Below are 27,850 nucleotides of genomic sequence, written 5' to 3' on the forward strand. Positions count from 1 at the left end.
GCTGACGGAGACTGGACGGCACAATCTATCAGTCAGTAAAGCTTGCTCACCGGCAACCCATGCTTCTCTCTACCCTGCAACAACAGGCTTGACTTGGGGTTGAAATGGTTTCTTCTCCCTCTTTCTCTCTCCCCCTATATATGTCTCCTCCCGCACCTGGCATGGAAAATTACAGCTAAAATGGTTCACGAGAGAATACTTGCATGCAGGATAACCCTATCTACTCTTCCAAATATGTCCTGAACATTTGAAATAAAGCCCTTCTCACAGTAAATGACCCCAGCCTCTGACTGAGAGGGTGTTGTGCTCTTAGCAGGTTGTTGTGAGGAATGGCAGAAGGGTTTCAAAGGGCTGAGCAAGAGGTGACGCGGTGGATGACAGTGCCTTGGAGCCATTTCTCAGCACTCCTGAGGCTGAGCAGTGGGGGTCTGGTGGATGTGGGAGGGTGATCAAATCTCAGGGTTGGGATAAAGACATCCAGGCACTATCAACGTCCAACCAACCTGAAGTCACAGGTCTTGTTTGGGAATGGCAGTGTGTTAGTGTGCTAGTGTGGTGCAACATAATCAGTCACATAAAACCGTAACCGAACTCCCACATCCCGTGGCTGATAGACCCCTGCGGGTCTTAACATCCTGCCTTTGTTCTCCTCTAGTCGTTTTTCCACTCCAGTAAGTGGTCACCCTCGGACAGGGCTGCTCCCGCAAGGCTTCTCCTTCCTACTGCCGCCAGCACCCCCAACACGGAAGCTGCCGCTCCGGCGCTGCCCCGAGGAAAGAGCTCACTCTCGAGGTTAACGCGGAGCTATCAGCCGGCGTTAGTGATGCTGTTGCTGTTGCGGTTGTTGTTTTAACGACACACGGGAAAAGAGAGGAGTTTCCTCCCCCGAACACCGGGCTTTTCCCCTCTGCCACGCCCCACAGGGCAAACCTGACTTCCCGGGCACCGGCAGCTCCGGGCCGGGCGGGGCCGGGCGGCAGGCGGTGACGCGGTCGGGGCCGCCTCGGGGTAGGCCGGCGAGCGCGGCGGGGCGGGGCCGTGCCGTGCCGTGCCGTGCCGTGCCGTGCCGTGATGGAGGGTGGCGAGAGGACAAGCCTGCTGGGGGAGCGCGGCCTGGGGCGGCTGGCCCCGTTCAAGACCTACCGGCGGCGGTGGTTTCTTCTGGCTGCCGTGTGCCTGCTGAACTGCTCCAATGCCATGGTGAGTGCGGCACCGGCCCGGCCGAGACCCGCCGGCTTCCCCGCCGCCCCCGCGCACCCGCCCCGCCGCAGCAGGGAGTGGAAAGGGCCGAGCACGGCCCCGCGCCCGGGGTAGAAGGGGGCTGCTGCCGGCAGCCCCGAGGTGCCCGAGCAGCCGTGAGCGGAGAAGAAGGCGCAGAGCAGGCAGGGCAAACAGCCTTCTCTCCTGCCTGCCTCTGCCGGAGCTCTGGGGAGCAAGTCTGGCTGCTGCTGCTGCCGAGAGAGGATGGGGTGACAGGGCTCACGTGAGCCAAAACCACCTCCCATCTCTTCCTAGAAGCAGCCAGGCAGTCTTCAGGGCTTTGCCGCAGTGCCCTGTCTCAGATCCACCCCTCATCCTTGGAGCACCGGGACTCAGCCTGGCCGTGACTTAGGGTCCGAATAATCGGCTTTTCCTTTTGAACGAACTTTCTTTGGTTATGACTTCGGTCTGCACACCTCCCTTTCTGACCGGTGGGATCCGGGCCATAGAGGGGTGGTGATGAGGGAAGGGCAGGAAGGGGCGGGAGGGTGTGTGTGATCTGGAAGAGCACAGCAGGAAGGACCGTAGTGTTTAGCCAGACTGGGAGGGAGCAAAATGTGTTCTGGAGCAGAGCTGAAATTGCTGCCGAGTCCATTTCGTAAGCCATGGGGAGGCATAGAAGGTGTTCAGTGTCTGTGACGGTCACATTTTCAAACATAAGAATAGGAGAACAGTGTTGAAAGTCCTCAGATAGAGCTTTGCTGGCCTATGACAGCCGGTTTGTGTGGTCAGAAAAAGGAGCAAGTAGGTTTGCTTTTGGGATCTGTTGCACATACAGAACAGTATTAGGAGTGATTCTGCACTAAACATACTGGTATGTGAGCTTCTTATTGCCTACAGGTACTTCATTCTGAAAGACCTGAAAAAATGGGATTCCAGATCGCATCCCACCTGTTGAACAGATTAAAACTAAGTTCAGTAATTATCAAGATAAACACATAAAGTTTCCCCTTACCAAGTCCTACTATGCGAGATGGAAGCCCAAATCTTTGCTCACCAAGTCATTGAGGACATTGTTGATAATTATCAGACTGATGTAGAATTATTCATGTGCTTGAGGATTACCATGCTGCGAATGCAGGCTGCCTGGCAGCCAAGACCAGGCACTGCAACCTGCAAACATTTAAATGCTGGGAAGGAGGAGTAGGTATTCCATGATGCAAGAATGCTGGAGTAGAGAAATGGAAAAATACAGTGAGAATTTGGCTGAATATGGACAACAAAAAATGAATGTGCCTTCCCAAAGGAAAATCAGTGTATCCTTTAAGAGTGTAAAAAAGTGTGCTGCAGAAAAGCAACGCGAAGCCCCAATGCTTCCTTGCAGTTAAATTGGTACAGCACAAGAACATTATGTATCAGTGTCCTAGAAACCAGGACAAGCAGGAAAAAAATCACCCTACTAGAAGTGGACAGTGATGGCATGGGTGAAGGAAGCTGTACAAAAGCCCTTCCAGGATGTCTTGTCAGACTGACTTTGCTGCAACCTTAACAGTGAAACTGGAGGTTTACTTAAAAGGTCCTTTCAATGCATCTCCAAGTATAACTGTGTCCTGAATCATGTTGCTGAAAACTGTGTAGCCCTGAAAGATTGTACTGTTGTCTGTCTGCTTGGTATCTTGCCAACTTCCTACTTCCACAGTATTATTTTCCCACAGTATGAACTTAAGCCAGAACTTCACCACTTCAAAACTGGGTACTTAATAAATATCCTAGGTGGAAATACTCTTTCTAAGCCACTGCAAAGGTCTGAAATGGCAAGTATGCTGACATATCAAGTTGTAACCAAACATTTCCTGATGCTAAGGTTTCTCCTAAATGTTCCTGATAAAAATCACATTAAATGGAGGGAGTGGTTGAAAGGCCATGAAATCAAGGTGGTTCGTTGCTGTTTAAAAGTTCTAGATGGAAAGGCTAACTTACCAGTTATGTGGTGTGAAAATTGCCTTGCAAGTTGTGTCCTCGGTTCCTGTGCAGATCTTGCATGCAGCACTTCTTTCTGTATATTCCTGTGTCAGGCTATCTGCAAAAATGCATATGGTGAGGACACGTGACTTTTGAATTGTCTGACTTGGAAAGAACAGATCACCTCGTGCTGGACTAAGCTTCCAGGACGATGCCTTGTATTCCCCAGTCTTATGGATGCACACGTGCAGCTTTCTGTTAGTGGCCTTCAGTGTCACTAACTGGCAGAGAGGAGGCAATCCTGAGAGGGAGAGACTGTCAGTGTCAGGAAGACAAGGTAGGAGCCACTTAACTGCGGGAAAGCACACTTGGTCATGCAGCAAGGGCAGGCTGAGAAACAAGTATTACTTAGTTCGGCCTGTTTTAGGATTGTGATTGAGCAAAGCCAGGCCGGACCATGTGATGATGAAAGGGGCACTCTTCCTTACTTCCTCCTGCTCCACATCATCGTGTGAAATACCTTCTTTAACCAGAGCACAGTGAGGTAAATATGATATAAGGGAGGCTTTTAGACCAACAATAAATAGCCCCTTACTTGAATCTCTATTGCTGACCTGAGTTTAAAAGCCTCTGTCTCTCCCTGCTGTACCAAGTGGGTACTATCTTACCAGCATTGGTTCTTATTTCCTAAATACAGCTATTCTGGCAATTCCTAGCTGACAATGTAGTGTAATAAATCCTTGCATTATCTTAAGAAGGCTGTAAGTAGGCATCAGTATAATTCACTTGCTGCCTGAAGTCCTGGGCAAAGAGGCTGTTCTGACCACAGCTAAGCTTAGGTGATTGCTCCCCAGCTGTCTCTTGCAGCACTCCTGGTAAGGGATGTCATAACTATGGCTGCGGTTGCTCCCCAGATTTGTTTTGTCAAACTGATGCTGTGGTTTTGAGTGTGTTGGTTTTCTAATCTGAACACTTAATGTTTAAGAGTATTCATGGTGTGCTGTCAGCTGCTGTGGCAGTAAACTGCTGAGGCAAATACCTCCTTCCTTGCTGCCTCTTTCCTGTGAAGCTGAACGGGTGGGAACTTTGTGTTTCACAGCACGAACTTTTTCTTGCCTTAGTGCTAGGGACAGAGAAATGCACAGAAGAGTGAAACCGAGAGTGTTTTCTGCCCTTGTCTGTGCTTGTCAGAGCAAGTAAGCTGGGGAGGAGGAGGGGCGCAGAGAGTTGGAGCTGACTCATACTTGGCCAGGTGGTTCCTGACTACCAGCCTGGAGGACTACCACCACTGCTTAGTGTACTTGGGAGAGGAAGGAGAGCTGCAGAAGTTGAGACTGGCGTGCTCCAGGGCAGGGTGTGCACGCTCCTCACCCACACCTGTCTGCTCCAGCAGTGCCCCTGTACATATGCATGCATGCACAGCTGCTGCTGCCTGGCTGTTGTGTCCTGCTAGTCATCCTGAGAGCTGTAGAAGCTAAACATGATGTCTAGGCAGGGATCTGGCCTTTCTGAAGATCACGCCTCTGTCCTTACTTCTTAGGCTGCTGTGTCAGCATGAGTGCCTTCAGTTGAGGCTGTTTGCTTCCAGACTGTGTGGCCCTTTTGACCTTGAAGATGAGAAGTCTGGTGTAAGGGCTTCATAGCCCCGTCCCAGGGATGGAGGAGGCAGCCTGTGTGTCTCAGAAAGACTGCTTGCATCACCTTCAAAGCGGTGTTTGGGTGCATGGGAGAGAGCATGTTGAGACTGGGAGAGCTGCTGCAGGCAGTGCCTGACTGGGTATTGGCAAGCTATGCCTGTGCCTGTTACAAAGCAGAACATCCTGTTTCATGTAAGTCATCCCTCTTGGCTGCTCCTTTTTAAGCTGCACATAAAATGTATTGCAGGGGCATTGCTACACTGTGCACATCTATACAGTATGCCAGACAGTGAAGAGCACTCTGTATGGCAGCCTTTGCTAGCTGATACCGCCATTGACATGGCAAAACGGGTTAATTTCCACCCTCCCTGATTGCATTTGCTTGCCGTTCTGCAAATGGTTTTGCTCTTCACTTTTAGAATCTTGATTTGTTGGTGAGGAGGGTAGACGTTGGTTAACAGCTTGCCTTTCATGAAAAACAACATTTTTGGTACTGCTTCTGGCAGGGCTGCACCTGGTTATACACGAGATGCATCAATATATGCATCACATATTCAGAGCTCTTTGAGCTCCAAAAATCCTAGGGTTCTGTTTATTTATGCCACCTTCTGCAGTTCACACCTATTGCTTACCAAAATGAATAGTCTGTATAGAGTCCTGCCTTCAGCCATCACCTTGCTAACATTGCAGACAGAGAATTGGTGACTCACAGCCCACCAGTAACCTCCTGTAGTAGTGGGAGAGAGGGCAAATGTTGGGCTCCCTTGGAATGGGTGGAGAGAAACTGGGTCCTGCAGGTGAAATAGGTTCTGGAGAGTCTGTGTGGGAGTGGAAACAGTAAAGGCAATAGGGTAGAGGAACTGAACCTGGAGAAGATGGAGGGGGAAAGGGAATGAGAGCAGAAGGAAAACTAGAAGGTTTGGGCTGATTCTGGGAGGAAGAGAGCTGGATCCATGTCTGAGAATCAGTTAAGGGTTTACAAGGATATCAGAAGAAGTGACAAAGAAGCTTAGAAATGGGGGCAGGGTGAGAACAGCTGTAACCTCTTCTTGGTTACAGGAGTGCCCAGGCAGGCCTGCAATTAATGAGGAAGGGAGCAGGCAGTCTTTGGGAGTTGCGGGAGAAGAGAAAACAAAATGTCAGCTAGAAGAAAGTTAAGGTAAAGGGAGGGAGAGCTGAAAGTGGAGCCAGTACCAGTCAGGTGGTTTGAGTGCACTTGCTTTCCCTGGTGGTCCCACATGCTCCATTGTTAAAAGAGGTACGGAGGGGGCTCTCCCGTAATTAAGGATTAGACTCTGGGTGGAAAACATTTCTGCCCTTATCTTCTAGTGATGGGGAATGGCTACCCAATCAGCCAGCTGCATGCTGAAAGCAGTGGGTGCTGCAGCTGTGTGCCAGTGCAAGCCAGAACAGGCTCATGGGTCTTCAGGGGACCTTCTGTCCTCTTAATTCGTTGCTGTGCCCACTGTGTGGAGCACAAGTTTTTATAGTGAAGAGTGCGTGCTGAGGTATGACTTGCTGCCCAGACTAGCATGCCCTGGAGCTTTTGCTGTCTCTAAACTCAGAAATCACAGTGACATGAACATGCTTCTAAGGCTTGTGCTCAGGAGACGAGTGTGGGAATTACAATTCCTGCATTTGGAGAAGAAATGGTGTATGTTATTACAGCAGCTATTTCAACATCCTGCTAGATGCATATCTGAAGGGACGGAAAAGTCTATCCCAAATGCTGAAGGATCAAATACTATGGTCTACATGAGTGACCATGGCCAATGATATTGGATTATACTACAGCAGGAGCTGTCATTTGCGAAAAAATAATGCAAAATCTGTGAGGTAATGCTGGGAAGTGAGTTTTACCAAGTATTAGGGGGTTGGGCTCACAAACCCATTGTGGTTCTTTGGTGTTCAAAGGCAAGAGTCTCTGTGCTTTAGTGGCTCTGTGTGGGCTTCTATGTAAATGACCTAACTAAGCCATGGCCCAGAGAGTGGACTCCTGCTGACCTCCAACATCATCCACTCCAACTTGTTAAGCAGCCCAGCTGTGTTCTGCTGTGGGGACTGCACAAGGTAGTTGTTGAGCAGTCAGGGTGTGGGACTCTGAGCTGGGTGCATTTGAAACCTCAGAGACAAGGCATTCCTGATCTGTGGGGTGTCAAGCTGGGAATTTTGTCAAAGTTTGCTAAAAGGTTTTGGTTAATTGTAGCCCTGACAGGGCTCAGAAGAGATATAAGCCATAGTGGGTGAGTGGAAATTTCTTGTCACCATTGCAAGTCAGGAAGAGATATTGACAAGGGACTGGACTCTGTCAGTTCTGCTGTTGTGACATCCATTGAGCTGCCTTAATTGGAGCGCATATGGACATGGACATAGCAGTGCAGTGCGCAACACAGACTCCCCTTGATGCCTTCTGCACCTCACACTGAGACTCTAGGTCTGTGTGGCTACACAGGCAATCGACCTGAGTGCAACTTGACCAGACCACAAGGGCGTATTTCCACAAAGCAATGCTTGTGCAGGGACTGAACAAGTGTGTAGACAGCCCTGCAAGGACAGAGGTGTCTGTTTCTCCTTCCTTTATCTGTCCCAGGAGCAACCAGCTTTTGGGGGCTGGCATCTTATAACCCTACACATTATCTCTGTTCCTGCAGAGGTACTGTTTTTGGTGTGCCAAAGCTGAGTTATGACAATGACCCTTGGGGAGTGCAGGAGACAGGAACCTCTCTCAGTCTCTATTCTGCATCTTTAGAGGTTACAGGGCTTAGACCTCAGCAGGAAAGAACTGCATCATCCTCACCCTGTTCTGCCTGAGGGGATTTGTATGACGGCAGCCCCTGCATAAGTATCAGCCTTGGCAGTGCAGAGTTTCAGAAACAACATGTAGGATAAGCGCTCTAGCTCCCAGCAGAAGAACTTGCCAACTACTGTGGATGAAGTCACTGTAGCTGGGAAAACCAAAAGCAGAAGGTGGCACACTCACTTGCTTAGCATGGCAATTTCCCTGTGTTGGCAAAACCCCACAGTGCCATCTCTTTGTCATTGCATTTGGCAGCCACTTCGACCACAGCTATGCCATGAGCGCCACTGCCCAGTTCTTAATTTCTCTGTTAGGGCAACACATGGTAAACAACCCCTGCCTGAATGAAGGCAGGAACATACTTTTTCTCTCCAGACCCATAAGGAAACCCACTTCCTATTTTGAAGAACAAATTCAGGCTTGGACAGGCTGCAACTTCCCACCTGTACTCACACACACATACGCTAGAACTGGAGCTCTTGCTCAGGATAGAATACAGGGCAGCCCAAATGCTTGGTTTTCAGCAAGGAATGGTTTTACTAGGTCTAATGGAAACATACCAGAGTGCTTAATCCCAGCTTGCCTAGATGTATACAGCCACTGAACACAAAATGCTGTGCTCTGGCTTGTGGCATCATTCCCCTAATGATGTCATGCATGGGTGAGTGTCTTGTGTGGAGGAAGAGGAGGAAGAGAACATGTACCTGAAGCTGGCTGACAAAATATATCATCACTTTAATTACACTATTTCCTGGTACAGTGTTTCATCACCACCCCCCCCATCTGGAAGAAAGTGAGGAACTGAGAATTGCTGTTGCTGGAAATACACAGCTGGGTGTTGTTTAGCAGCAGTTTAGCATCTCATAATCAAACTAATGCTCATGCTTTAGAGCGATGCTTGTAACATTTAAACAGTTGCACTAGCATTAAACATTTAACTTCCCACCCCAATCTGATGGAGATCAGTTCTGGAAAAACAAAGGTGGGTGAAATGTCTTCCTGAGACAAGATGGTAACATCATTCCACTATAATATATTATTTCAAGGAATTTTTAAAAAGCTCGTTTTATTAGAAGTCTGCTGCAAGTCTCCCAGTGACCTGGAATAGCCTCCTTGTTGTCTAACAAGAGTACAATTTTGTTCAGCACCCAGCATCTTCATCCATCTGATTGTAGAAACTGAGTAAACACCAAATCCACCCCCTGCCAGACCTTTGACTGATCCCACAAGGGTGTGTCTGAGCCCAGCATGGTGATGTGAGCTTTGTGTTGAATGCAGGAGATTTGGCATGTCAGCTCCTTTCAGAGAGGAGGAAAGGGATGATGCTAGGAGTCCTTGCTAGGACATTGGTAATACATACAAAATGTCTCTGTTACTGCCATTTACTCATTGCATCCCTCCTAGGAGAAAAGCTTAGCTATACAATGATTTGCATGTGGCTATCCTCACACAGTGACACTAAAAAAGAAAAAAAGCCCATCTCCCCTTCTGCTTCCATTTAATGTGGTAGTTTTTATGGTCTCTAGCATGTAAGAAGTAAATAAGAACACTGGAAATAACAAGTAGCCGAGCGTAGGGACACACCTTCCTCTGAGGTTACCCAAGCCCTTTTTCCGTTCCGCATTAATGCCACAGCTGATGGTGTCTGTAGGGTGCAGACTGTGAAGAGGAAGCTTGTGATGGCAGAGAGGTGTACCTGGTAAGAGACAGTGGCTGGAGTTCTTTTGTAGGAAGGTATAGCTGAAGTTTTTGTTCACATTTCTGCAAACTTCAGATTGAGTGATTGAAACTTGTTCTCAGGTTAGGCCAGTCTTTTTGAAAAGCATCAGGGAGGGCATCTTTACAAAGAATCCACAGAAATATCCTTAAATTTGGGGAGTACCCTCATTTCTTTTTTGTGGGCATGATCTCAGAACCTGATTGGAGGATCAAAGCAGGCCTTGTCATTCCTGGAAGAAACCAGAAGCAGACAGCAACCTGATGAAACCAGTGCCTGAACCAAGGCGTAGGGAAATATTTTCAGCTATGGCACTTGGAAGGAAAACGTGGATAGTTATTAAAGTACCTCTTGTGTTTCCCTTTTATGTCCTTTGATATATTGAATTATGCAAATTTCTAGGCCCTTTCTTAACCATTGAGTGTGTATAGGACAGCATGGAATAATGTCTCTCTTGGCTGACACATAGCAAAGTTGTTCTTACCTCATCCAGGGGTTACCAATGCAACCATAAATACAAGGCTGAGTTTAAGAGGCTCTCAGTTGCAGAGAGGGATGGCAGCCTCTGTTTTGTTTATGCTAACACAGAAGGATTGCTTGTGGTTTACATCAGGTAAGTGCGTGCATCAGGGGCCAACATGTTCAACATGGGGACAAAAAAAGGTACTGACCTCTGCTTCTGCCAGCTCCCAGCAGCAGGACTAGGGGATTGGGGATGAGGTACTGAAATGGATGGGGTGCTCTGGGCCAAGAGAATGGTGATATCAGTGGTAAAATAGTCCTAGCATGAGTAACTGCAGACACTGGGGGTTTGAATTTTTATTACCAGCCTTAACATCCTAATTTCAAGGAGAGACTAAGACAGTGAGCCCCTTCACAACTCAGCTAGACAGTCTGAGGGGATGCTGAATTTCTGTTCTGGTGGAGATGTTTATGCTTACCCATCTCTGCTCTCTACTCTGCAGCTGTGGTTGACATTTGCTCCTGTGGCTGATAAGACAGCTGCTTATTTCCACATTTCCCTGGAGATGGTCAACTGGCTCTCAATAGTGTACCTCCTCATCTCGATCCCATTTGGTCTGGTGGCAACGTGGGTTCTCGACAGCGTGGGGCTCAGATGTGCTGTGAGTTGAACTGTTCTGTTTCCCTGAGGGCGTTTCACCTATAGATATCAGTAGCTGTGCAAAGTACTAACATGCATACTATGAATGGGAGTCTTGGCAAATGCTGCAGAGGATGAGCATGTTGAAAGGTCTGTCTTAGTTCAGTAATAGCTATCACATCACCTCTGAGCTGGGGAGCAGTGGGAAAAGTCAGAATAAAGGCATCCCTACTTGCCTTTTCCTGCTTCAGTTTTTCTTGTCTTAGCCAACTGACAGGGACAGATGCTGCGAGCTGACTCTGTGAAGAGCTTGCTGTAATTGGCTAGGATTTGCTATGGGAAAGTGTTAGCACAGCTGTTTTGTTTGCAGGGCCAGTTTAAGGAGCAGCACAGTAGGGTGCAAGCAAGGGACCCCTGTCAGCTCAGAGCTTGGTCTATGCTAAGCCAGCTTGGGATCTCTACACAGTCTTCCCAGAAGCAAGAGTGTTGTGGAATGTGGCACTGAAACACTAGCATGCTAGTGGTATAGAAGAGCATTTGCATGATCCATATGCTGGATGACTCACTGCCATGATCTGTGGATTGTCACAGCAAAATATGGGTGATGGCGCAAACTTGCAAACAGACTGTAATTAGTGTACTTTGGATTTCTTATCCATTCCATGACAGCGTCTGCTGTCTTGCATAACCTACATTGTGGTGTAGTTCTTGTGTGGGGCCAGGACAGCCACCTTCCTCCCTAAGTAGACAGGTAACTCATTCACTGTTCGATCAGAAGCATCTTGCAGTGGCGCAAAGGGGTGGGGGTGGTCTGCAAGCAACTTTCCATGCAGTGATTACTAACACCCAGTGCCTCCTGTAGTGCATCTGAGACCCGGCTCATGCTACTCTGTTGCATTAAGTTCTGCCCTTCAGGCTTCAGCACACAACCTCTGGCTGTTTCTGCTTGCTGCAGGTGATCCTGAGCGCGTGGCTGAACATGACGGGTAGCATCATCCGGATGTTCAGTGTCCTGAAGTTCCTGAGCTTGGGTTCCCAGAGTTACTGGTACCTGTTTGTTGGGCAATGCCTTTGTGCACTGGCACAGCCCCTTATCATCTTTTCACCAACAAAACTGGCAGCACTGTGGTTCCCAGACCACCAGCGAGCGACAGCAAATATGATCGCATCAATGTGTAAGTGATAGCTGCAAAGTAATATTGCTGCCTCCTAGAACTTGCTAGCATTTGTTTGCCCTTTCAGAGGCAGCAGGCGGAGGGAACCCTCTGTCCTACAGCCATTTGGCCCTGCAAATACAGCTCCTCCCAAGGGTGTCATAGCCATGTGCAATAAACCAGTGCCTTCAAGGCTCCACAAGACAGGCACGCATTTCCATGCTGGGGAGCAAGAAGTGGGCCTTAGCCACATCCAGGTGCCAAGTTCAAGGTAAGATATGCAGGCTCCCAGCCTTCTTCCTCTCTGCCATGACAAGGTGATCATCTTTGCCTAAATATCATAGAGGTTGGGGACAGCCCTCAGTGTTACTAAATCTAAAGTCTGTAATGGCCTTAATTCTACAGCTTGTTAGGAAGGTGCCCAAATTGCATGTGGTACCGGTGGTCACAATTACCAAATTCTGTAACCAGATAGAGGTGAGGGGCTGCTGCAGCAATTTTGTCCACCAGTTTGTCCAGTAGCAAGGCTGAGCATGTATTCCCAATTGCTGCGTATGCACACACAGATAAAATATTCTCAGCTGGCCACACAAACATGTTGGGGATGCTAAATGCAGCAGGACTACCCGCGCAGATAGCACGTCTGCCTTGCAAAGTGCCTGGAAGCTGGGAAACTGGAGGGGAGACACCAGATACTCTTGCTCTAATCTCATTCCTCTCTTGGCTCCTTTGGGCCCTGCTAGAGACAGGATACTGCACTTGACAGACCTATTTCCTCCCTCCACATGACATTTTCCCCAGCAGCCAGAAGAAATCTGTTCCTCCTTCCTCCAAGTACTTGAGAGGTGCCCCAGAAACTGGGCTGGTTCACTGGCTCTAGCTGGGAAATCTCACAGTACCTACACATGTAGGGGAGCCCCATCTGCCCTTCCCTCAAAATAGCCAACAGCTGCCTTCCCTCCCCACTGCCTTGGAGTTGTGGGGAAGGGATAGGTGTGGGGAAAAGGGCAGTATAGGACCACCCCTATACAGCTTTCCCAATGCTGCTGCAAACACAGAGCACAGACACTGTTGTTTAGCAAGAATGGATTTATGGCGTCAGAACAAATAAATTCTTTTTGCACTGCCTGCCTTAGAATAGGGTGGACCTGATGGCTCACCTTGTTTCCTAGGGCTGAGATGGACCTTCACCTTCCCTGCTGGAGAAGGAGCTCTGTTGTCAGTGTGGTGCAATACAAGTACTACCAGGGACCCCTGGGCATTCGGTCTTTTGCTGCCCTGAAGGCCCCCAGCCTGCAGACAGCTTGCTCTTTTTAAGTGAGAGAGCAGCCAGAGCAGCCAAAGAGCATTTCTTTCACATAGTGTCCTCAGTCCTTACAGGACCAAATGGATCTAACTATGGGAAAGAATAAAACTGTAGAGCAAGGAACAGTGGAAACCCAAGACCTGAAGCTGTTCAATCTGTGGCATGTTGAGATATCAGTGTGAGGACTGAATAGGCTGTGATTATTATCTGCTCCAACACCTGCATATTTCTGTGTATAGGCTTCCATTAATAATGTCTGGTTACACCCATTACTGTCTGCTGTACAAAATCAGGATTTCAGTTCAAGAAAGTTTAAATATTGCCTAGAAGGAGCATCTGCTACAGCCCCAGTCATTTACTCCAGTGGTTAATTACCTCACTGGCAAATGTCTACATGTTACTTCTCATCTTAATGCTCCTTATCCCCCAGCTATTTGGTCTTGTTGCACCTGTTTGTCAGGTAGTTATGGACAGAGTCACCTCTTCTTTCCTTTGTCTAGAAAGACTTAACAACTCCATCGCAGTCACTTTACAGGCACATTTCCCTTTGCCTCTTTCCACATGTCTCCATGTCTGCCTGTTGCTCACATGACCTTTTTTGCTCAGCTTGCTCCAACTTATCAATACCCATTTCCTGTGTTAATGCCAGAGTGGCACTCAGCATTGCTGTACTGTCGATATCAGTGCTGCACACAGAAACTGGCTCTACAGCCTCCTGTCGGTATCCCCACAGCTCCTGTTAGTGCCTCTGGGTAGGCTTCCCTGTACTTGCAGACAAAAATGGACCCTGCATCCAGGATCCTTCTGAGCAGCTGAAATAACTATGACTCAGCTGTGCTCTTGAGTATTTATCATATCTTGGTCCTCCCCATCATTTGTAGAGACTTACTCACAGAGAAGCAGTGCAGGGCCAAGAACTGATCCCCTGTGAAGACCGTGAGAAATTCTCCTGTGTCAGGAGAAGAAAGACTTGTCTGAATCCACTGAAGTGGCCTCTGCTTCGTCCACGGGTTCTTTCTTCACTGTGGTCTGTCAGCATGTCATTTTTTGCACCCTGTGGAGTTTTAGTGCATCGGCATCGCTGTCCACAAAACACACAGCCCCAGTGTAGAGTACTGCAAGCTAATCCACCAGGACCCCTGGACCATAATGTACAGTGGATTAACTCCAGTGATCTCCTTTCCATTCTTAGTCTAGGTTCATATAATTTCTCTTCCCAGGAAGATAAGGCAGCTGAAACCCTGTTATTAGTCAGATAGTCTCACTTAGTCTTTTCAAATTTAGCCAGATAGTCTCACTTAGTCTTTTCAAATTTAGCCCAATGCTCACATTTCCACCCCTCGCCCATACCTTCTGGAACTGCTTCAGCATGCCGATAGTTCATGGAAACTAGTTTCATGACAGTAGTTTTCAGGCAGTCCCCTACAATGCCCAGAAGCATTTTACCCCAATGGAGAAGCTTTAAACCATCTCCTTGGAGACTGTTGTTTAATTGTGTCCGTGTACTTAGAAGCAGGTAACATTTCACCAGGATCATAAGCTAGTACTTTCCCAAGTACAGGACAGAAATGCTACAGTTGTTGTGTGGTATAGCTCTATTAATGATGCCTCAGCAAAATCATAGAACAGACAAGGTTGGAAGGCACCTTTTGGGATCATCTTGTCCAACCCGCTGCTCAAGCAAGGTTGGCTACAGAAGGTTGGCCAGGGCCATGTCTAGTCAGGTTTTGACTGTCTCCCAGGATGGAGATGTTGCAACTTATCTGAGCAACTTGTTTCAGTGTTCAACCACTGTCACAGTAAAAAAAGTTCATATTCAGACAGAGTTTCCTGTGTTACAGTTTGTGCCCATTGCCTCTTATCCTGCCACTGGGCACCACTGAGAGAAGTCTGGTTCCCTCTTTTTTACAAACTCTGATGAAGGTTCTTTTCTCCAGGCTGAATAGTCCCAGCTCTCCCAGCCTCTTTCCATATGAGAGATGCTCTGGTCCCTTAATCATGTCTTTGGCCCTTGACTAGACTTGCTCCATTAACTGCGTATCTTTCTTGTATTGAGGAGCCCAGCACTGGACTCAGCACTCCAAATGTTTCTCACCAGGGCTGAGTAGAGGGGAAGGATCACCACCTTCCACCTGCTGGCAATGCTCTTCCTAATGCAGCCCAGGATGCTGGTGGCCTTCTTTATCATGAGTTTGTGTTGCTGGCTCATGGTCATGTTGGTGTCCAACAGGACACCTACCCCCCACACCAGGTCCTTCTCTGCAGAGCTGCCTTCCAGTTTGTCAGCCTCACTGTGTACTGGTGGATGAGGTTATTCCTCCCCAGGGGCGGGACTTCACATTTCCTCTTGTTGAACTTCACAAGGTTCCTCTCTGCCCATTTCTGCAGCCTGTTGATGTTCCTCTGAATGGCAGCGTAGTCATCTCTTCTATCAGCCACTCCTCCCAGTGTCAGATCGTCTGCAAACTGGCCATGGGTGCACTCTGCCCTATCATCCAAGTTTTTCATTGAGGTTAAACCAATAGGCTTCAGTATCAGCCCCTGGGGTGCACCACTAGTCACTGGCCTCCAGCTGGACTTCATGCCAGTGATGATAATCCTCTGGGCCCAGCTGTTCAGTTGACTTTCAGTTCATCTCACTGTCCACTTATCTAGGTAGTACTTAGTCAGCTTCTGTGCAAGGATGTTGTGGGAGACAGTGTCAACAGCCTTAGTAAAGTTGAGATAAAACCCATCCACTGATCTCCCCTCATCCACCCAGCCAGTCATCTCACTGTACAAAGCTATTAGGTTGGTTAAGCATTTCTCCTTTGCTGACTACTCCTGTTCACCTTGTTGACCTTCATGTGCCAGGAAATGGTGTCCAGAATTAGTTGTTTCATGACCTTCCCACAGATCAATGTGAGACTAAAAGGCCTGGAGTTCCCTGGATTCTCCTTCTTGCCCTTCTTGAAGATGGGAATGATGTTCGCTGTCTTCCAGTCCTCAGGAGCCTCTTGGAGTTGCCGTGGCCTTTTAAAGATAACCAAGAATGGCCTTGTACTGAAAACAGCCTGCTCCCTCAGCACTCATTGGTGCATCCTATCAGTCCCATGGACTTGCGTATGTCTGGTCTATTTAATGTTCCCTAACCTGGTTCTCGTCCACTGAGGGTAAATCTTCCTTGCTCCAGACTTTACCTCTGGTCTCAGGGCTGAAGGCCAGTCTTACCAGTAAGACCGAGATGAAGAAGGCATTGAATACCTTGGCCTTTTCCATGTCCTTTTTCACTGTCTCCTGCCCCATCCAGTAGCAGGCCCACATTTTCCCTAACCTTCCTTTTGCTGCTAATGTACTTGTAGAAGCCATTCTTGTTGCCCTTGATATGTCTCACCAGACTCAGTTCCAGGTTGGCTTTGGCTTTCCTAACCCTATCCCTGCACACTAGTAGAAAATCAACTTCACTTGTTTGACTGCAGAACATTGCCTTAAAGTTAAAAAATTGTCTCCTGCAATTTTGGACGTTCCCAAGCTGAGTCCCAGGAGTGCTGCTTCACATGGTGCTCAGCTCCAGCCCCATAACAATGCAACCCCCTACTCCAGTATAGACAAGTGTCCAAGATTCTCTTCTGCCATGTGATTTTTGTAGTTGGTAGCAGAGATCAACTTGTATGCCAGCTTGGGCTTTACTGAGGAAATGTACTAACTTGAAAGATGGCAGGAATGACCTAGTGTCACTTTGGACAGCTGTCAGAGGGCTTTCCTGCTTTTCATGCCCTTTTGGCAAAGACGACCAACAGCATCCTGGTGACCATCAGGAAGAGCATTTGCCAGCTGCTTGAATGAGGTCCCCTGTCCACATCTGAAGAGCTGTGTCCAGTTCTACGCTCCTCAGTACAAGAAGGACATGGGCATATTAGTGTAAGTCCAGTTAAGAGCCACTAAGACAATTAAGGGAATGGAGCGTCTGTCATGCTAGCTGAGGCTGAGAGAGCTGGGACTGTTCACCCTCGAGAAGGCTCAGGGGGATCTTATCCGTATGTATACATGCCTAATGGCATAGGGGGAGTAAAGAAGGGAAAGCACTTCTATTTGTTACTGCTGCTATGTAACATCAGGACAGATGACATGGATTCATCCATCTTCATTTTGTCCCTGCAGCTTAGCATTTACTGAGGCAGCCTTGTAAGGGTGAGGACACCATAATTCGTAGATGAAAACCAGTTTACAGGAGTTAGGGGTTGTAGGGAAATTGATTTAAAGAATGGACTTCATGGGGGTGAGGGAACAGATGTGGCAACAGTAAGACCACACAGTCAACTTCTCCAAATGTTCCCCTCCTGTTTTCTCTCTATGTATGCTCTCCCTATGTATTCTGTCCTAACTCATTGCTCTGCTGCACGCTGCAGCTCTGGTGCTGACTGACAGTAGGGGTGGACACATGATTCTGACTGCTTGCATGAAAAAAGTGTCTCTCTGTTTTATTTCCTTCCAGCCAATCCCTTGGGTATTCTTATAGCAAACGTGCTGTCACCTGTACTAGTTCCTGAAGGAAGGCACATCCCATTGATGGTAAATGAAAACTGCTTTTATCAGCCAGCTCGGCTGATTGGGGTCCAGCGGATTTATTTATTTGGAGGCAGTGAAGCTGGAAAGACTGGTAACATGTCTTTACTTTGTGTTGTGTAGCTGGTTGTTTATGCCGTACCAGCAGTAACAGCCTGTGCTCTAGCAACTCTGGGGATTCACGAGAAGGTTCCTCCAACGCCTCCTTCGGCCAGTGCCACCAACTCCACCTCTCAGCCATTCCTCACGGGGCTCAAAATGGTAAGTGCTGTAGCACAGAGAGAGACCAGTGCTGGAGTGAGGGATGCAGCCCTGCCAGACGGGGATATGCTGGGGAATCTGCTGACAAAGCGGACTCTAAACTCCACTACACCAAACCCACCATGGAAAGCCCCCTGAAGGAGACCAGGATCCCTTCCTTCCTCAGGGAGTGGAAGCTGCTTACAGCAAAGCAGTGCCTCTCTCGGTGTTGTGGTTTAACCCCAGCCAGCAACTAAGCACCACACAGCCACTCGCTCACTCCCCCCGCTCCAGTGGGACGAGGGAGAGAATTGGAAGGGTGAAAGCCAGAAAACTCATGGGTTGAGATAAGAACAGTTTAATAATTTAAGTAAAATGAAATAGAATAGTAGTAATAGTAATAGTAGTAGTAGTAGTAATAATAATAATAATAATAATAATAATAATAATAATAATAATAATAATAATGTAATACAATAATAATATACAAAGCAAGTGATACAGTATACAATTGCTCACCACCTGCCGACTGATGCCCAGCATGTCCCCGAGCAGTGATTGCTGCCACCCCGGCGAGCTCTCCCCAGTTTATATACTGAGCATGATGTCATATGATATGGAATAGCCCTTTGGCCAGTCTGGGTCAGCTGTCCTGGCTGTGCCCCCTCCCGGCTTGTTATGCACCGGGCCGAGCACGGGAAGCTGAGAAGTCCTTGACTAGTGTAAGCACTACTTAGCAGCAACTAAACCATCAGTGTGTTATCAACATTATTCTCATACTAAATCCAAAACACAGCACTATACCAGCTACTAGGAAGAAAAATCAGCTCTATCCCAGCTGAAACCAGGACACTTGACTAGCTCAAACAGGCACATATGGGCTCACACAACCTGAGCCTTCTGAGCAGATGTGATAACAGGTAGGACAGCACATGGCAAAGTGAAGGAAGGATTTGGGCACTGAAGAGATCCTTCCTCTCTACATGGTCCCCATTTTAACTTGTCTTTTGGCTGAACTGACAGGAGAGAGCCAAACTCCTCTAATGATCACAAGGCTGCCCTGTCAACATTTCCAAATAAGGGGTCAGAGCCACTGACCCTCAAGTCTACTGTCACAGCCAGGTCTTTTTTCCCCCTCCACTTGTTTAAATGATATGTTAACTTCTTTCTCTAGCTCCTGAGAAACAAGCCGTACATCATCCTGGCAGTGTGCTTTGGAGGAGGAATTGGGATGTTCACCTGCTTTTCAGCTCTGCTAGAACAGATCCTTTGTGAAAAGGGGTATTCAAATGTGAGTCTTCCTCCTTTCCTCCCCATTGTCAACATCATCTATGATACAATCAAAATTATTTTCCCTGATAAGGGACTCAAAGCAAAATGAAGACAGTTGAATACGCTGCACTGTCTCATATCTTATTTGCCCACATTATATAATATAGATTAAGCAGTACATTAATCCAGAGCACAGTCAATATCTCAGTATAACGGATGATCTGCATTTTCATTACTGCCCATGGCCAGGCTCCCATTTGCAAATGAAAAACCTTTACTCCTCAAACACTTTGCACGAAAAAAGAGCATTGTGTTTTTTCTACGCCACTCCAGAGCACTGTTGTCTACACAGCCTTCTGATACCTTCCCCAGAGTAGGATGGGGCCCAGGCAGGCCCTAGGGTGAAGCTGAAGGCAGACTGATGCAAGCACCTTTTCCTCTTTGCACACTTACAGGAAGCCAGGGCAGCAGAGGAAGTTAAAGATACTGTGATAGCTGTTTCCCCATCCTTCCCATGACACCGGCCAGGTGCTGCTTTTACAGTTGAGCACAATGTGTACACAGCTGGTTCCTCCTGCTGTCTCCCTGCAATAGCAAGGGGCTGCCCCAGCTCCTGTGTTTCCCCTCAAGCAGGCAGCACTCCAGTCCTGCTGCTTGTATCCTCATGGAGGTCCTCTTAAAACACCTCTCCAGTTGTGTGTCTGGTCTCTGTCCACTCCCTGTCAACTCCCAGGTCTGATACCTGGCTCCATGCTCCGTAGCCCGGTCACATTTGCACACCCAATGAGCTTTTAACTGGAAACCTTTTAAACTTTGCAGCCTTGCTTTCTGTGCATCATGATGCTTTTGTCTGTGTGTGACTGGCTTGCCCTGGCCCTTTAGCCCACAGCAGCTATTCCAGATATGCTTTCCTTCCAGTCTGCCCCTGAGGCTCCCAAAAATGTTTGCTCAAATTTATTAAAGCTTCCCTGCTTTCAGGATTGGTGTCTGCATTTGAACTCTTATGGAGCTGAAGGAGCGGGACAAGCAAAGATAGTCACTGCAGGCAAGAGAGCATGTACCTTATCCTAACTACTGCTCATTGCCTCTCTAATTAGATGTCCTTGCTACAGCCAGGCAATGCTGTGTCTCATCCAGCACGCTTTGGGGCTGCTAGCCTTGTGGAAGGCATTCTGCCAGTGCAGGTTACTGGTAAAAGGGCCAGGAGCATGATTATAAACAGGAGCAGATCCCAAGGACCTGTTACCACTGGTGTGGACAACGCACCTGATTGCCCTGGAGGAGCCAAGAACAGTCTCATGCCTGGGCTGGAGCATTTAATGCCAGGGAACTGCTGCTGCTCTGCACCCAGCCTCCATTGTCATGTCTGCAGAGACTTGTCATCCACTGAGACCTTGGGAGTGCTGTGACCCTGCTGCCCCACACACTTGTAGCAGTGCTTGGGCTCCATTATTTGCTACTCAGAGCCCTGTGGAGGCCTCAGCTATTGCAACAGGCAGGGAAGCTTTTCCTGCCTCTCAGTAAGTGACCCACTAGCAGCAGGCACATGGGTCAGTGGCATTAAAACCTCTTTCCTAACTGCTATAGTTGCTCAGTTACTTGTTCTTCTGCCCTCCAGGAATTTGCTGGACTGAATGGTGCACTGTTTACAGTGTGTGGTTTGTTGGGTGCTTTCCTGCTAGGCCTGTATGTCGACCGGACAAGGAAGTTCATAGAGTCCACCAAGATTTGTTTCTGTCTGAGTGCACTTGCCAGCATCGTGTTCGCAGTGGTGAGTTCTCGCTTGCATTGCACCATACCTGTGGGCTTACTTGGCTTAGTTCTGTTGCCACCTGATAAATCATCAACCCAAACCAAGGTCATTTGATGTCATAGTATTTATTAAGCCATGTGTTATGCCTGTGCTAGGAATGTTTTTAAAGAAAACCCCTTAACTGAGGATTTCACAGTCACTGTGGAGCCTGAGACAGACTGCTTCAGGATATAAATCAATTGGCATAATCTTACTTCCTTACATTGGATCACCATGCTTGTTTACTGGCCCTGAGACCATTCTTTCCAAAAAGAAATTGAATTTCTAAATATCCATCTTACAAAAATGAACAAGAATGCCATAGTTTTCCCAACACTTGCCTTTAACAGCAGTGGCTGCTAGGAGTGTAAGATTAGCAGAAAGGACCTAGTTACGTGCCTAGTTCCTCAAGGAGGACAAGACAAAGGAGATGTAGAAAAGGTGGACACTTAAATCCAGCCAGGAGAGGAATGCAGAACCTAGAGACTTTACACCCATGGAGCTGGAGTGCAAGTACTGCACTGAAGCAGAGTCATTGCCAATGGGAGCCATCACCCAGTACGAGGCACAGGACTCCTAGCAGACTGGTGTAGGTCTCTGCTTTCCCAACAGGCTTGGGCTTTGCATTTCTTCTGTGTGTTGAAAAATCCAGACTTTCAATACAGTGTGATCACAACTCCTGCTGGGCCAAGATCCAAGTGACGTTAGCTCCACTTTGAAGGGACAGACAAATGCAATGCCTTTCTCAGTGCAGGACAAGGTGTCTAAAGCAGACCTTGCATTTCCCCTTTTAGTAATGTCGTGATTTAACCGCACCCAGCAACTAAGCACCACACAGCCGCTCGCTCACTCCCCCCTTGGTGGGATGGGGGAGAGAATCGGAAGGGTAAAAGGGAGAAAACTCATGGCTTGAGATAAGAACAGTTTAATAATTGAAGTAAAACAAAAATAGAACAGTTAAATAGGTAAAGCAAAAGCTGTGCATGCAAACAAAGCAAAGCAAGGAATTCATTCACTACTTCCCATGGGCAGGCAGGTGTTCGGCCATCCCCAGGAAAGCAGGGCTCCATCATGTGTAACGGTTACTTGGGAAGACAAACACCATCACACTGAATGTCTCCCCTTTCTTTCTTCTTCCCCCAGCTTATATATTGAGCATGACATCATATGTTACGGAATAGCCCTTGGGCCAGTCTGGGTGAGCCCCCCTGGCTGTGCCCCCTCCCAGCTTCTTGTGCACCCCGCAGAGCAGGGAAAGCTGAAAAGTCCTTGACCAGTGTGAGCGCCGCTTAGCAACTATTTAGCAACAGCTTAGCACTACTGTGCAAGAACGAAAGCATCAGTGTATCATCGACCTTGTTTTCATCCTAAACCCAAAACACAGCCCCATACGGGCTACCAAGAAGAAAATGAACTCTATCCCAGCTGAAACCAGGACAAGTACTCTGTTGGGGAGATGCGCTGAATACAAGTAAGCATGCCTGAGCTCAGGTAAAGCACAGAGTAGGCAAGAGGCTGTGTCAGGAGCAACAAGCAAACCTTTCCCTCCTACCCTTCCCTCCATCCCTTTCATCCCATACAGATGAACTACTAGTTCAAAGTAGTAAAACGAGAAACACCCATTCAAGTCTGCTTGATGCTTTAAACTTGGATTCCAGACACACGGAGTTTTCCTTGACTTTACCAGTTTAGCTGGACCAGGCCTGCTGCAGCCATACCAGGACAGACACCTCGTGTTCCTCTGTGGGAATTTATTACATGGTTAAGGAAGGAGGTACCAGCACCGTGGCTGCAGGATTTATGCCCTTGACTTTACTAGCATTGGCTGGATAAGGCCATGCTCTTTCCTCCAGAGTTAGGGACAAGGCCGTTCTAGGCACTAAACTAATCTCTAGGGTTTGTGAATGTTTCAGGTGTTTTTTTTGTTTGTTTTGGGGGGGGATTTTTTTGTGGTAAAACCCCAATGTTACAAACACGAGTCTGGCATGATAAGGAAAATATTCGTTATCCAATTATTATTATCCAATAATATATTTATCCAATAATATAATTATCCAATGAGCTGCAGCAACCCATATGTATGAATTCTCATACGTAACCCAATGCAGACACCACACCTGAAATGTTAGCTTGCATTGGGAGGAAGGTGTGTGTTTCACTTGGTGCTGCAGATACACTGAGGACACTACTGGTAAGTTACTAACCAGGAAGTCAAGTTAGAGTAATTCGACCACACCAATGCTTTTCAGGTAATTCTGCAGATCCTCTCTCCCCTTGCTTAAATTCAACAGATAAATCTCCATCGTGTAGCCATTTGTTGACACTAGAGGGCTGGAGGTAAAAGGTTTCAGGAACAGTTAGGGAAGGTAGTGGTGAGAACAGTGAGCCCTTGGGACTTCCTGCAGGTTATGGGTTCAGAGACTTTCTGCGCAGCAGTGCTGATGCTGAGACTTTGGTGTTGCTTTTCCGCCTGCAGACTTCTCGGTTCAGACATCAGGCTGTCACGCTGGCCATCACCAGCTCGCTCTTTGGTTTCTTCGGTTTTGCCATCTACCCCATTGCCATGGAGCTGGCTGTGGAGTGCTCCTACCCCGTGGGAGAAGGCACATCTACAGGCCTGATTTTTGTTGCAAGGTAAGCACGCAGGTTAAATCCAATTGACAGCTGAGCTTGGGTTCAAACACGCACACACACACAGAGGTGTGAGTGCAGACAGTGAAGACATCCAGGGCTAGCCATCCTGCTGAACTTCTCTCTGGTGTCCGTGCACATGACCATGGTTAGGGGTGAGCTGGCTGGCTGAGCCATAGAGCTGAAGAGCTAAAGGTTTTAAAGTAAGGAGGAGTATGTGGAATTGGTGCAAGAAAAGCAAGAAGGAACAAATCCCTTGCTTGGAACAAAGCGGGATTTAACCATGCTCAGCATCACCTACCTTTGAAGCAGATGGGGGCTGTATACCTGAAGGGCACCCATTCCCATGGCAGTTCAGGGATTTGTCAGGTATCAAGTGCTCTGCTGAGGGAGATGAGGCTCATCACTCACAGGGCAGCTAGTCACAACAGATGGGGCAGTGACAGTCCTTCCTGTGATTGGTTTACATGCCTAGGGCTGGCACTGGACTGCAGCAGGAATCACTTGCTGGAGCCCTAAGCAGTGATATGCATGGCCTGGTGCCTTGCGTCTGTGGCAGGTGGAGCTGAAGCAGCAAGAAACATCAGTCAAAGAGGGGCATTAGACACTGCCTTTGAAGGCTGTTGTCTCCCACTGGTTGTGGACTTTGTTGCTGCTGCCAGCCAGCTATGAATGAGGAGGAGGCTGAAGTCATAGCCTGACTTCTTCCCATCCTCAACCCTGCAGTGAGAGGTGTTTCCAAGTCTCTGCCCAGTGACTAAGCCTCAGCTCATTGACAGCTGTAGTTCAACACCTGCCTGCCTCCAGAGGGTGTATATAGTGGTCCTGCCATGCTGGCCCTGTGCCTAGGTGTGTGCTGAAAGGCTGACCTGGACACCCTGTGAGCCAAGGCCAGTTAATGAAGTGCCTGGGTCAGAGGAAGCTGGCAGTAGCTTTCTCTGCTGGAAGGACCCTGCTCCAGAAAGGGGCCTCACTGTCTTCCTGCTGGGAAAGCTGGGCTTGTCTGCAGCACTGATGAACTGGGTAGGCACTATGACTGAATGTTGGCTTCTCTCCACAGCCAGGTTGAAGGTGTGATTTTAATGATTCTGCTACAAGCCCTCACCGTGCGTGTTTCTGAGGATCCATACTCCACCTGTGCCCTTGATCAGGATGGAGCCCTGGACTGGACAAGTAAGTATGTCCTTGAGAAATGATGTTGGACACGTTTGCACCCCACGTACTCTCCACTCTCCTGCAGGTTTCACTGTGAGGCAGCCTGCAAAACTGATTCCTATTGTAGTGTATCTCTTAGCCACCTTTCCCAACCTGACGGTGCATTCCTTGCTGCTCCTGCCAAACCAGGCCTGCAAGATTGAAATAGGAAGACCTCTAAGGTGCCATGAATGCTGCTGCTGGCTCTGGGTTAAAATTTCTCTTATGGCCACCCTGCAGAGACCTGAGCTTCACCAAGCTAGAAAGCAGCTGTTCTGGGGATAAGACACTGCTTTACAGTGTGGGAGGCCAAGACTACAAATGCATTGACTGAAAGCTACTTCCCTTGCTTCTGCACACACAGCTGCCTGGGTTTGTAACATGCCAGTACAGCTTTGTTCTGACTTATTCCACATTGCCCTTCCTTTCCTAGCTGGTCAGGAGAACAGACAGTAACTGAGATGAACAGGAGCACAAATGTATTTTCACTGCAGGCTAAACCCTAGTCTTGATCTCTCAGCTGGTTCATTTATGTAATACTGACACCAAGTCCCAGGGACACACCACTACACAAAGGCTGGCAAACACCTTTTAAATATATCCTGCTTGGCTGAACAGAAACTCCCCAGAACAAGCCCCACTAGCTGGCAGGGAACAAGGCTTCCCAGTAACTCCCCTCAAAAAGCAATTTGACTGCTTCATCTCTGAAAGCCTGTAACTCTCCATCTCATCAGATCAGAGCTGGATCTCGTAATTAGGTACCCATTCCTACTCATTTTGTGGTCTGATACATGCAGGGACATCTGTGGAGAGAGGCATGGAGGTGTTTATTTGAGACACTGCTGGAATGAGAATGTGACTACTTCCAGGCTTTGTTGCATAGCCTTTTAGCTTTACTTTTTTTTTTAATTCAGAAAAGGTTCTTTCAACACAAATTTTGCTTTGGTTAAATTTTATCCTTAATGAACCTTTCCTACACTTTGCTCTCAGATGGTATAACAAGGAGCACTACCTGTGTTGACGTGTTCTCTTACGAAGCTCAAGTGTTTTGATTCAGTCTTTCTTGTAACTTTCTTCACCACCCCCCAACACACAAACGTGTACACATACACAGCTACACAGACTCCCACAAACACACTATGTGCACCAGTGTAAGACCTCCAACTTGAGGGGTCATGCAGGACTAGAGTCCTGGAAACCTTCCACGTTTCACGCAAATCCTCTTCCTATGCCAGTGTTACGTGATACAAGGTTTGGCTGTTACCAAACTGGCATTGCCCCACTGTGAGCTGCACACTGTCTTCAGGGGTAGCCCATGGAGGAGATTACCTAGGCTATGCAGTTACTGGGGAGCTGACCTCTAGACTTCTGCACCCATGGGAAGTTGTGAATTAACCATCTAAAAGTGTAACTTCCTTGCAGCTCCGGTACTGGTGCTGGCTGGCCTCTGCAGTGCTATGGCTTGTTTCTACGTCATCTTCTTCCACACTGACTACAAGCGGCTCCATGCTGAGACAAACAGTGGTGATTTGGTCAAGGCAGAAGATACAGCAAGAGCAGATGTTCCTGAAGCCTAATCAGGCCAAAAAGGGGATGCCAAGGGCCCAATAAGGGAAGGACTCAGGCCTGTTGGCAGGGACCATGACTGCAAATGCTCAGCTGGCCCGCTGGGATATCTGGGTCCTGTTGCACAAGCAAGGGCTGGAGGAGAGTCACTGGTGCACCTTTGCTGTGCTTCCCTCAATCTTTTATTTATTTGTGAGTCCGAGCTGTAAGAAAGGCTGTGTTGCCAGAAACGTTAAAGTTGGACTGGACAGCTATGCAGGTAACAGGGATTTTTAGCTGACTTGATTGAAGCTAAAGAAATGTTGCAGAGGAGAGGAGCATCATATTTCAGCCATGTACTTGGATGAGGGGTGAAGCTTTCAGAGGGGTGGAAGCAGTGCGTATCACAAACCTAGTGGAAAACTTCTGTTTAAGGACTGTGGTTCTTGTACAGCATAACAACTCTTCCGCTTGAAGGCTGGAGCTAATTGTGCCTCTTAGCTAAAGGGCAGTAGGAGGTAGAGCATCCTTCCATTGCAGCAGGGAAGTGCAGGTATCTGATCTGTAATACAAGTCTGTTACAATGAGCCACTTTGTCCTCTCCTACAAACAGGAAAAGAAAAGACCTGCCTGCAGTGCTGCCTGTAAAAGAAAATATCAATAAGCAGCAGTAGTTAAATACAGCAGCATTCCTCACCCTTCTGGTCCCCTGCCAGATGCTGAGACATTCAGGATAAGCTTGTTTTACTTGGGCTTCTGTTTTTTCTCTGCCGTTCCTGCAATTTCAGTAGTTTAAGCTTTCCACAAGAAAACGAACCTGCTGGTGTAAGAGTAGGGTAGTGTACCCTCCCCAGGCCAAGTCATGCTCTGCCATACAGGAACACTAAGAGCTCACTTTTTGGGGAATGACATGGCAGTGCCTGGTGTGGTAGAAGCTGGCAGGAGAACTGGTGACCACTTAAGAGAATGCAGGGACCTGTCATAAGTTTCTGCAGATGATAGGGGCTTTTTGGGGAAGACCAAGTAAGAAACAACATCAACAAGTACCTTCCAGTTCTGTCTGGAAAAAAAAAAAAAAAAAGAGATAGATGGGACTTGGTGATGCTTCATACCATGCATCTTGCAAGGAGATCCGAGTACTTGCTGATTAAGGGAACTTAATGCAAATTGGACCTGTGACCGGCTTTGTCCAGTCCAGCTACAGGATAGTCACAAAGCAAAGGATGCACTTTCCCCAAGGAACATTGTACAGAGGAGCTATCTCAGTGCCTGAATTCTCTTCCCTATCAGCAACTGGAAATCTCTCCCTTTGTAAAACACCTAGCTGCATCCTTCTAGCGAGCCTGCTAGTTCCTATAGCTCCAGCCTTGCTGTCACCAGTAAGAACTGTCAAGAGGAGCAGGAAGGAAGTCTGAAACTGAGGTGAAACAAGATCAGTTTGGACCTGTCAGAGGAATGAGATTAGCTGACTTTTGCAAAACTAGCTGGTCAGTTCTGCAGCCCTGGACCTGATACACCAAACAGATTAACACCAAATTTATGTGCCACTCCTGAGTCCTACTGTACTGGGAAGCAAGAAGCACTTGGTACTTTATAATTTTATATATATACAAATACTTACTTTTTTAATAAAGGGTGATTTAAGAAAAGATTAATCTTTTCTCACTATGTTAAACTTTAAAAAGTATTTTATAGATGCAAGTGTGCATCAGATCTGCCATGTAGCAAAGGTCACAAACCAAAGGTCTCCATATTT

The 27,850-nt window shown here is 47.8% G+C and overlaps 1 protein-coding gene across 2 annotated transcripts; it reads left to right on the forward strand.

The window, feature by feature from the left end:
* Positions 1–1,044: 1,044 nt before the first annotated feature.
* Positions 1,045–27,850, forward strand: SLC49A3 (solute carrier family 49 member 3). Of its 2 annotated transcripts, none has more exons than XR_015701087.1 (10): positions 1,045–1,200; positions 10,279–10,437; positions 11,371–11,590; positions 17,350–17,426; positions 17,544–17,681; positions 18,835–18,951; positions 20,551–20,703; positions 23,201–23,358; positions 24,420–24,528; positions 25,972–26,007. XR_015701087.1 is itself a non-coding variant. In XM_087742562.1 (10 exons), the coding sequence occupies exons 1-10, from the start codon at positions 1,072–1,074 to the stop codon at positions 26,124–26,126; spliced, it is 1,419 nt and encodes a 472-aa protein (XP_087598688.1). In that variant the 5' UTR covers positions 1,045–1,071; the 3' UTR covers positions 26,127–27,850. The 2 variants fall into 2 exon arrangements, 1 of the variants encoding a protein (XP_087598688.1); XM_087742562.1 differs by having other exon boundaries at positions 24,416–24,528; positions 25,972–27,850.

Source organism: Nipponia nippon, unplaced genomic scaffold (genome assembly GCF_047370975.1).
Source record: "Nipponia nippon isolate SJK-2023a ecotype South Korea unplaced genomic scaffold, ASM4737097v1 scaffold_8, whole genome shotgun sequence".
In the NCBI taxonomy this organism is placed as follows: Eukaryota; Metazoa; Chordata; class Aves; order Pelecaniformes; family Threskiornithidae; genus Nipponia; species Nipponia nippon.